The 11,405-nt window shown below is 30.3% G+C and overlaps 1 protein-coding gene across 1 annotated transcript; it reads left to right on the forward strand.

The window, feature by feature from the left end:
- The first annotated feature begins 1,718 nt into the window (after nt 1-1,718).
- Nucleotides 1,719-8,385, forward strand: LOC139491559 (uncharacterized). Its single transcript, XM_071279309.1, has 7 exons — nt 1,719-1,870; nt 5,122-5,160; nt 5,420-5,497; nt 5,756-5,815; nt 6,064-6,129; nt 6,386-6,421; nt 8,312-8,385. Exons 1-6 carry the CDS (start codon nt 1,807-1,809, stop codon nt 6,406-6,408), a joined length of 330 nt encoding a protein of 109 aa, XP_071135410.1. The 5' UTR covers nt 1,719-1,806; the 3' UTR covers nt 6,409-6,421; nt 8,312-8,385.
- Nucleotides 8,386-11,405: the final 3,020 nt, after the last annotated feature.

Here is an 11,405-nt window from a genome sequence, read left to right on the forward strand (position 1 = left end):
TAAACTCCTCAATGTGTGTAAAATTCTACAATTTCAAGAGTTCTTACACAGCTACATTTGCATAGGTACTATTATTGTACTAAAAATATGTAGTACTGGAAATTTACTTTTAATATTCAGTACTATTTTGTTACTTTAAAATTATTGTAATATTTAGGTACCTGTATTTTACAGTAATTACTTTGTACTTGAAATTTAGGTACTACAGATTTTTGGTTACTATCGTTACATTTTCAGCATTTTGAAAGTTTTTCCATTTCAAATCTCTTAAAATTATGATTTTCAAACATGGAATATTGTATTATTTCTGTACAAAAATATTTAGTACAAATCAAGTACTGTAAAATACAAGTACCTACATATTACAATAATTTTAAAGTAAAGAAATAGAACTAAATATTAAAAGTAAATTTCCAGTACTACATATTTTTAGTACAGAAATAGAACCTATGCAAAAGTAGCTGTGTAGTAAGGTGTTTTGACGTTTAGATAAACATGATACATTGACATTCACTTCTTTTCAAATCTATACATTTTCCGTGTATGTGATACAATATTAAACAACCCTTTGCATACTAGATCACACTGGTTCCCTGGACGTGTAATATTACAAAACGTGTTTTGGTAATCTTTATTAGAGTTAAGATATGCCCCTGTTTTGCGAGAATATTGTCCGATATATTATTTAAACCATTCATATGTGGTACAATATGGATACACAATAGAAATGATTGTATCTGCAGCTAGACAAACGGCGAAACTGGTTGAAATTTCATTTCAAGTAAGATTATTGAAACCTTATAAAAGTATATACCAGTATCATAAATTTGAAAATGATACAATAATAAACGTAACACACTTGAACATTTTCAAGAGTATCTGATCAAAAGCTATATTTTACATATATGTTACTGATAAAAAGATCTAATATTTGCTTAAAAATAGCAAGATATAATGAAAATCGTAGCATTACCATGCGTTCTTAGTATACCGAAGTAATATGTAACTATAACTATTTCGTTTATTATAGAGAAACACATTGAAAAGATGACAGCTACCATATTTTAATTAACATTTTTTTTCCTTTTGCTGTTTAATTAACCTTTGATCTTTTGCAATTACTGTTAACACTGAGGTTCTGATTTCGAACCACGAAGGTGGCAAGTGCGCTCGACTAAAATCTTTATTATTGACTATGGTTGTCATTTTCCTGCGGAAGGTCATTGGTTCTTTCCGAGCAACCCATAATAATTGGCCATCATGAAATATCACAATAGTGCTGAGAGGCGTTAAACACCAATCAATCAAGAAATATGTGAAGTCGAAAGTAAGTCACACGGAATTTTTATGTAGAGTTGTCTCATTGACAATCATACTATGTATCCTTCTTTTGTATGGTGACTAAAATCGTATGATCTGAAGTTTCCAATTCCATTTCAAGATTTTATTATAATTGTGTTGTTTTCCTCTATTTTCATTTACGTTTAAAACTGTCACATAACTTTTACTTTGTCTACTTTTTTTTTGTAAACATATGTAGCATTGTTAACGAGAGAAAGAGTAGTGTTCCACTTGAATAAACAATGAACAAAAACCGAAAATCGTTTTTAGCTCAACAACAAATAAGATTGTCAAGCTCTGTCAATATGAATAACATGTAATTATCTGATTGGTCGTGATGTATTATATTTTAATGTTTCTTAAACAATACGTCATGTACCACATGATTTAACTATACATATATATACTGCTGTCAGTTGATACAAATCATAAATGTTTTAAATTGAATAAGTAAAAGCGTTAACGATGAAATCATTAATTCTTATCATAGCAGTTCTTATGGGAATGTTATTTGTTCCAGCGATAGAAAGTAAGTTTTTAATCTGTTCGTAGACATTTCCAGAAAAATCACGGAAAACATGGATAAGGCAAAGATTTAAAATCAGCTCAACGTAAGAAGCTTGTAAGTTTTGTGTAAAGATGGATAGCCGGAGGAAAAGCTTTTATCCAAATAAATTGAATTTCAATGCCTGCACCAAGTTAGGAATATGGCAGTTGTTTCCTCCTTATATGAGATGTTGATTTTGCCAATTGTGCAGGGACTTTCCTTTTTGAATTTGCTTGGATTTCTGTATTTTTGGTGTTTTAGTTTTTATGACATTACAAAATACAGAATCAGATATTATAAATATTAAGAAACACTTTTTAAATTTATGAAGTTATAATGAAATAAGAAAATATATTACAATTGATATGGTTAAGAATGTTCGCTGTACTTGATTTTGAGTTTTTGCCTTGTATTCAAAATCCTCTTGTTATGTCTATGTAGTGCTTTAAAAAAAAGCCCCTACTTTAGTCTTCATAGGTTTATAACATATAGTTTAAAATCCATATTTGAAAATCTTATATTTTTTTTTTATTTTTTCATAGTTTTTAAAAGAAAAAAGGTGTCAATGGGAAATGCATTAAACATTTAAAGAAAATCATTTCCAGCCAAATTCAAAGGTTAATATCTCGAAAACAAGCACAAGGACCCTTCATTTTTTCTTATTTTCAGTTCCTTTATTTTAATTCTATTAATTCATAACAGTCTTTAAAAAGGCTTGTTAAATTGAAACAGAGTACCAAACATACTTAAGGTGGTACCTAACACTACAGGGAGATAACTCTGTAATATCAGCTTAACGTTTTAATTACGTTGCGTTGTGAAGGCAATATAAAGCTTCTCAATGATCAAAATTAGTGTTTGTCAAACTGCTATATAACCAGTGTAATTTTTCTGATAAAACGCTTGGTTCAAATTTTTTCAATTTTTTCAATTTTTGTTAAAGGGTCAAAGTAAATACTTTGTAAAAAAATTTATGAAAATTAAACGAGCCAAATTAATTTTAGTGAAAGTGTTGGGTACCACCTTAATGACATATTGCTGTACATAAGTTAAACAGAGTGTTTTCCATTGTTTCCAATATCTAAAATATTCTATCCAACAATGCTTTTGAGGCAATGAGTTGTTAGATCTACTTTTGAATATAAAGTATTTTAATGGAAACACAATATTTGTTTAACTATCAGACACAGCAAACATTTATTTCATTTGTGATAAAAGACAGCCATATAATTATTTCTAATCTAATCCAGTCCGTTATGGATAGCCAGAACATTATATTCCAAAAACACGTAAAATATTTTTTCTCTGATTTCTAAACAAAAAGTGCATAGTCTTGCATATAAATAAAAATAAATTACATGGTAGAATTATATGTACATGCGAATTTCTGCTCATGAAATAACAGGCATTGGTAATGGGAGGGTGGAGGACTCACAAACATGTTGAACCCCGCCACATTATCTATGAGCCTCTCTAAATTCAGGAGTCTGTAGTTCAGTGGTTGTCGTTGGTTAATGTTTGTTATATTTGTTTTTGTTTGTTTTTTTTTTGTTTTTTTTTTGTTAAAATTAGGCCGTTAATACTATTCAATTGAATTGTTTAATATTTTTCATCTCAGGTCCTTTTATAGCTGACTATACGGTATGGGTTTTTTCTCTTTGCTGAAGGCCATACGGTTGCCTATAATTGCTTACATCTATTTTATTTAATCTCTGGTGGATAATTATCTCATAGGCAATTATACCACATCTCATTATCTTTAAGTTTAGTTTAAACATATTCTATATGGTGAATTAAAGCAAAATGAATTATACACAATTAAATCATACTTATGAAGTCTTCTCCATAATACAATATACATAAACACAATTATAGTATAATGAACATGCATTTAAAGCAAACAGTTTATAGAATATAAATACAAGCTTTCATAGGTAAAAAAAAAACGAAGGAAGGGAGAGAGAAAAAGAAAAAGAAAGTTTGAAAAGTCATATAATTCTGTGATGAAGACGTGGGTGTTGATGATTATGTTAATGATGTTACGTGTCATTATCAATAACACTTTATGAAGGTAAAAGAAATCGGTTTGACCTTTTGATGAAATTTTCAAATTGTTTTTTGGATATTTTGTTCTTTCGAAAGTTCCAAAATTCCGCAAATTAATAGTTTTGTATCTAAAACAAAGTTTTCGGAAAGCCAGTTAAGATTTTTGAATAAGGTTTTCTACATCAAGTTTATTTGGGACAAACGAAGAAGTAATGATGGACATCCTCAATATCTGACCCACATTGGCAAGAAGGATCATTTATAATACTAGCTCGAAAAAGGTAATAATTTAAGAATAAGGTGGAGCATCGCAATTGCGTTACGATAATATTCAATTTCCCCGGGCCGTTAAAAAAAAAAACGTTTCAACTATACTTAGTAGACCACCGTTCTTCAATTCTTTCTTAAATTTAGAAATAGAGTCGACACTGCGAATTTTTGGGTCAAATTTATTCCACCCACGTATTGTAGAGCGATAAGCCGATTCAGTATCAAGGGAAAGTCTACAAAATGCAACAAAAATAGCATGACAATTTCGCTACGGATAGTGGGTTGTACTTTGCACACATTGAGATACAAGAGTTTTATTATTATTATTAATTTTAAGTGTCTACAGTGTATTGGTGGTTCAGTAATTACCACAATGTATTGTTTTTTTTAGAAACCAGAAGTCCTTTATATGGAGGGAATATTTTTTATAAAATTTAAATCGATAATCTGCATATTAGAAAATAGTTCCCAATTAACACATGAAGACATAGTCACTTTTTTATAATCCTACAAAAATAATGTATAGAAAAGTAATAGTTGTTGTTCTTTTGAGATTTATCTACCAATTAATTTTCAATATTGTCGGGTATAGAACTGGCATCTATCTTACTTTTAAATTTATTTGGAATTGCAGTTATAATATCATAAAACTCCACGATATAAATATTGATAAAAAAATTTTTTTAACTTATCATATATTCTATGAAAATTAGGCATGAATCAATATATTGTAATGGTAACATTTTGAAACTTTTCTAAAATGTTTGCTCGTTAGAATTACATTTGGCTCATTATACCTGTATTGGTGAAATTTTAAAATTGTTATAATGATAATTTAATCTTAATACAGTCTTAATAATTTAAATAGAAAAATATTTGACATTGACATAATTATATTTGAATTTTTATATTTCAAGGTTGGGGTGGAAGAAGATATTATCGAGGAACCTTACCTAGTATGTTTATTAAAATGATATTTGAATCAAAATATTTTATGTGGTAACATTTTATAATTGTTCGAATAATACTTCAATCTTTATAATTTTGATGGCAATTTATTTGCTTTATTAGAATTTTGTTTCAAATATTATGATTTTAATGATAACATTTTAAAATTGATAGAATGATAATTCAATTTTAATACAATCTTTTTTTAATTTAAATAGAAACATATTTGACTTTTAGCGAATGTTATTTGAATTATTCTATTGCAAGGTTTTGGTGGAAGAAGATTTGTTTGGCCAACAGCAACCCCTGCCGCAAACCAAGCAGCAGCTGCTGCCGCCTTTCTAAGTATGTTTATTAAAATGATATTCAAATAATAATATTTGTAGTGTTAACATTTTAAATTGTTAGAATAATTGTTCAATCTGTATAATTTTGATGGCAATGTTTTTGCCCAATTAGAATTTTGTTAGAAATATTATATTTTTTTCAAATGGTAACATTTTGAAATTGTTCAAATAATAGTTCAGTCTTGATACAATCTTTACAGTTTAATGAAAAATGTTTGTCATTGTGAAAAAAATAATGGCATTTTTCTATTTTAAGGAAATGGTAGAAGAAGAACTTTAGCTGCAGCCTGTGTCGCAGCCGCTACCGCTGCTCAAAGTATGATTAGTAAAATGATATCTAAATCGTAATATTTGTTTTAATAACATTTTAAAATTGGGACAATAATAGTTCAATCTTAATAACTTCAATGCTAAAACTTTCACTCTGCTAGAATTATTTGTGAAATTTAATATTTTTATAATGATAACATTTCGAAATTGTGTGAACAATAGTTTAATCTTCATAGATTTAATGAAAAAATGTTTGATATTGTAAGACTGATATTTAAAATTTTCTCTTTGAAGGTGTTTGTCTTCAAAATGCGTTGACAGTAACCCCTGCCTGTGCCGCAGCCGATTTACAAGCTCAAAGTATGAATATTAAAATGATATTTGAATCGTAATGTTTTTTGCAATAACATTTTAAAATTGTTACAATACTAGTTCAATCTTTATAATTGCAATGCTAAAATGTTTGCCCTATTAGAATTATGTTTGAAATGTTATATTTCTATTGGTAACATAATAAAATTGTTAGAAAAATAGTTAAATCGTCATAAAATCTCTATAGATTTAATGAAAAATGATTGACGTTGTAAGAATGATATTTGAACATTTCTATTTGAAGCTGTTTGTGGTACAAGAATTTAAGCTGGTGTTCAAGGTATGTTTATTCAAATAATATTTGAATCGTACAATTGATAATGGAAATGGGGAATGTGTCAAAGAGACAACAACCCGACCAAAGAGCATAAGGCCGAAGGCCACCAACATACTAAGCACAATGCATATGTCTGAGCAACACGAGATCTCCGTCATGCCTTTTAAACAAATAGTTGCATCTGTGTGAGAAGAATTTTATAATAAAAACTAACGATCAACAAAATTAGAAATATATTTCACATGAACAAATATCTTAAGACACATCCAAATCTCTTATTTTTAAACATAGTTATATACATACAGGAGGAGTTAGTTTGGGAGGTTAATTAGGAGGCGGTTTAGGATGAAGTCTTCAGGGAAATGCTGGAGGAATTTTACATTAAGAATGGGGATGAATCATTAAAATTAAATTCATTTAAATTGTACAATTAAATATAATATCCATATGAATACATTGTACAAGGAATCACAATTATCAGTAATTTCTTATATGAGGCAGGCATTACCTGTAAATGGGGACGAAGTCTGTATGAATTATTTTTTTGTAACTTAAGTATTTGTTAAAAAAAAGAAACGGAAATACCGTAACGTTTCCGATTTTGGTTCTGTTGTTAGGGATTTTAGTTGTGACGTTATTTAAATTATGACGTCATATGCAATGTAAACAAAGAAACGCTATCATCAGGTAACGTTTTTTCATATCAAGGAATTATTAAAAATGAAATTGGTATTGCGCGTTCCTTCCTATTTTATACTAGACTGATAGATATATATTTTACTCAAAGTTTCATACAAACGAGACCGGAAAAAGGAAGTACATTGTACATTTCTGCGCCGGTCCGGGATTTCAAAACACGACAAAAAAAATTTTGAACGATTTTGAGTTCATAATTAGTACAATGAAAAATTCGGGAAATTTTCCCGAATTTTTTTTTATTAAATTTTCTACTGTTATTGGGGACTTCGTCCCCATATAACTTTTTGTAGAAGATAAGATGCACACACATGAAAGCAAGGTCCAAAATTTAGAAAATGACCTTGTTATTTTACCTTGACACCATTATTCTTTAGGTGGACCAATGACCCCAAATCAAAATACCCATAATGCACCATTTGTGTTGATTATGAAAGTAGAGGGCCATAGAATAAATGTGTAAATACAATGGAGTTATTAAATGTATAAAAAATATTAATTTTTCAAAGAACTTATTGTGTGAAAAAGGGACTCTTTACCGCGAGGAACCGCATCACGAAACGATTTTCGGGATGTGGTAATTTACATAAAAAAATAAATCACACTTCGTACCCCGAAAATTTAACCACACATGTGAAAATGTCTCAGCTTCGAAACGAGCTATCATACATATCCAAGTTTACAATATGGACTGAGCTAAAGAAGAAAATGTTAACATTAACGCCGATGGAAAATTCATTAAGCATACTGACCCAGATCTCTATCACTTAGGCTTCATGGGTGTATATACCACTCATCTCAAATACTAAAGGGGAAATAACTGTCATATAGAGTCTCGTTATCGTTTCCACTAAAATTTGATCAAAACATTTTGAAGATTTAACGAACCATTTGTGAAAATAAATTTATCAATTTCTTTAACGGTTGCGGACTTAAACTTCCTTGTTGTTAACAAAACAAAACATGATCATACACCTTCTTTGAATACATGTATCCGACTTTAATTTCTATATGCATTAAAAGAGCATAGTCCAGTCCTTTACCAGTAACACACAATATGTCCTAAAACTTAATATGTCCTAAAACTTAATATGTCCTAAAACTTAATATGTCCTAAAACTTAATTTGTTGATTTAAATTTATGAAAATTATAGCATCTTCATACATATAACTCATATCTTATTTCGTTCATTGCAGGTTTGCCTAATCACCATGACGATAATGAAAAGACAAGAAGAACATATCGTTATAATAAATCTCAAACAAAACTTTATACTTGTAAAGCATTATTTTCTGCCAAATCCCAATTCATCCGAATCTTTGTCTACTGATTTTATCGGGACTAAATAATGAGGAGTTGGACAAAGGTAAGGGAACATGGGAATGACGGGGAAGAATGTAAGAGATTGTAAAGAGGGGATTGGACATTCACAAATATGTCCAATCCTGCATGGTTCGACGTGTGGCTGTGAAAAAAATCCTTAGCATGATTTCATTGATTGCCGTTTTCTTGTTTTGTACTATATTTGCTTTTCGTTTATTTTGTACATAAATCAATAACACGCCGTTGATTTGGTCGTTTGAGATTGTCAGATCCTTTCATAGCTTGTAATGTGATATGCGTTTTTTGTCATAGTGAAATGCCCTTGGTGTGATGTATATTTGCGTCTATGTCATTCATGTCTCTAGTGGATACTTACAACATTCGTTATAATACCATATCTTCTTATTTTGATTGTATAAGTATGTGACTGGCCATTTTCTGGACCATGTCAATCATATTAAATAAAACTACAGTTTTTAATATTCACCAGCACTATTCACATGCATCGACCAACGTTCACTTATATACCATTTTTTTTTCAGAACATTATATATAATAAAATCATTGGTATGAAGCTGTGGTTATTGGTTTTCTCAGATGTTAGTTCCTGTTCATTGACTGAAGGTCACTTTAATTTGTGGATTTTAATATAGCATATGTATGTAATACTTGTGTCTGTCTTTTCAAAACAACCTAAAAAATATGGTGAACACTTTTTAATAACCAGTATTCTAAATGAACTTTTATTAACACACTTTGATGATATTAATGTTTTAATATACTATACGTTTTGCAAATTGCACCCTCACAAGTCATGTTATTTGTTTCCAGATGCGTCTTAGACTCTTTATAGAATCATAGGTGTAACGGCTCAGGAAAAAGTTTAATTTATCAACCACACGCGGAAGGTCAGAAGTGGTTTTCCCAACTAAAAAGCCTAAGACTGATATTCATTATATAAATGAAATACCCTTGAAAGGAACGATAAATACAAAAAATAAAGAATTATATTAAACGGTAAATTATGACGTTGTGATTTGTTTAACGCCGTCACGTGGTGACCCTTTTATGGATCCGTTTGGGGTTAGTAAAGTTCATATATGGTACATTCCGTCGCGTCTACTGTTTATGGTGGCGTCATCTATTGATGCTGGTGTATTTCATAACTTGTTTTCTGCAAATCTCAGCAAAAAAGTCCCTCGTGCGATAAATTAGTTAAATGATTCACTTCTCAACTCATAAGGACCATAGAGGGTAAGTGAAATCCAAATGAGATTTGGCCTTACGCCTCACCCCCTATTGATTTTCATAACCTCTATGGATCAGAACGGGGTCAGTAGCAAACCATAACACTTATAGTAGGTGGTATATTTTTTTTTCTAGTGATGTGTATATAACCATTTTTTTGTATGGCAATCGCCAATGGTAGTCAGCAGGGTTAAAGAACATCAGTTGTTCGACCTGTTAGTCAAATGCGTTTTGTTTAAATATACTTTTTTACTTTTTTGGTCTTTTGGAAAATGTTGTTTGTGCTGTTTTACACCTTTCTACAACGAAATTTGTTTTACATGCACACGTATAAAAATTGCGGTTTTTATCCAACGCAATCATAGGTTTGAACGTAGTTTTCAATTTAAACTCGTTTATATTTTTTCGTTTGGGCTTGTATCATATTTTCTCTCCGGTTTATATGATGCGTTCATCCTATATTGACTTTTAAAATTCAAGAGTCTATTTTAAATGAGGGTACATTTTATATGGCCTTCCAAATACCGTTTCGATCCCTAACATCACTGAAGAGACATTTATTGTCGAAATCCGGATCTGGTGTACAAAAAATATATTGACACCTTATGTTTGTGGCATAACATCGTGGCCACAATTTAATTATTTTCTGTTTAGTATTACATTTACATTAAGATCCATTTTGTTACATCTTGTGATCAATTTTATTTGGCAATCGCCAATGGCAGTCAACAGGGTTAAAGAACATCAGTTGTTCGACCTGTTAGTCAAATGCGTTTTGTTTAAATATACTGTTTTTCACTTTTTTGGTCTTTTGGAAAATGGTGTTTGTGCTGTATTTAGACCCTTCTACAACGAAATTTGTATTACATGCACGCGTATAAAAATTGCGGTTTTTATCCAACGCAATCATAGGTTTGAACGTAGTTTTCAATTTAGACTCGTTTATATTTTTTCGTTTGGGCTTGTATAATATTTTTCCTACGGTTTATATGATCTGTTCATCCTATATTGAATCTTAAAATTCAAGAGTCTATTTAAAATTGAGGGTACATTCTATATGGCCTTCCAAATATCGTTTCGATCCGTAACATCACTGAAGAGACATTTATTGTCGAAATCCGGATCTGGTGTACAAAAAATATATTGACACCTTATCTTTGTGGCATAACATCGTGGCCACAAGTTAATTGTTTTCTGTTTAGTATTAAATTTACATTGAGATCCATTCTGTTACATCTGATCAATTTTATTTGGCAATCGCCAATGGCAGTCAGCAGAGTTAAAGAACATCAGTTGTTCGACCTGTTAGTCAAATGCGTTTTGTTTAAATATACTTTTTTCACTTTTTTGGTCTTTTGGAAAATGTTGTTTGTGCTGTATTTAGACCCTTCTACAACATATACATTGAGCTGCAAAATATTCAAGGCAGCTAAATTAAAATGCAACATAGACATTGAGCCGCAAAATTATCTTATTTTTAAGGCAGCCAAGTGCAACATATACATTGAGCTGCAACAGTTTTTTATCATCTACATCCGATTTCACCTGGATAGATGCACGCTTGATAAAGCTAGTTGGTCTAGAGAAATATTGCGTTTATTTTCATCATTTTGTAAATATTTTTGCATAAAGATATAAGACTGCGAAACATGTCGCTAGTGAGTTGCGACACCGACACATGGTATCGGTCAACCAACTCCGTGATGGTGGCAATCAAAC

The sequence above is a fragment of the Mytilus edulis genome, chromosome 10, assembly GCF_963676685.1.
Source record: "Mytilus edulis chromosome 10, xbMytEdul2.2, whole genome shotgun sequence".
Taxonomy (NCBI): Eukaryota; Metazoa; Mollusca; class Bivalvia; order Mytilida; family Mytilidae; genus Mytilus; species Mytilus edulis.

Coding starts and splice junctions, on each gene's coding strand:
- LOC139491559 (XM_071279309.1), top strand. CDS start 1,807: ATGAAATCATTAATTCTTATCATAGCAGTTCTTATGGGAATGTTATTT. Junction 5,161..5,419: donor TTATCGAGGAACCTTACCTA/GTATGTTTATTA, acceptor TTCTATTGCAAG/GTTTTGGTGGAAGAAGATTT. Junction 6,130..6,385: donor AGCCGATTTACAAGCTCAAA/GTATGAATATTA, acceptor TTCTATTTGAAG/CTGTTTGTGGTACAAGAATT.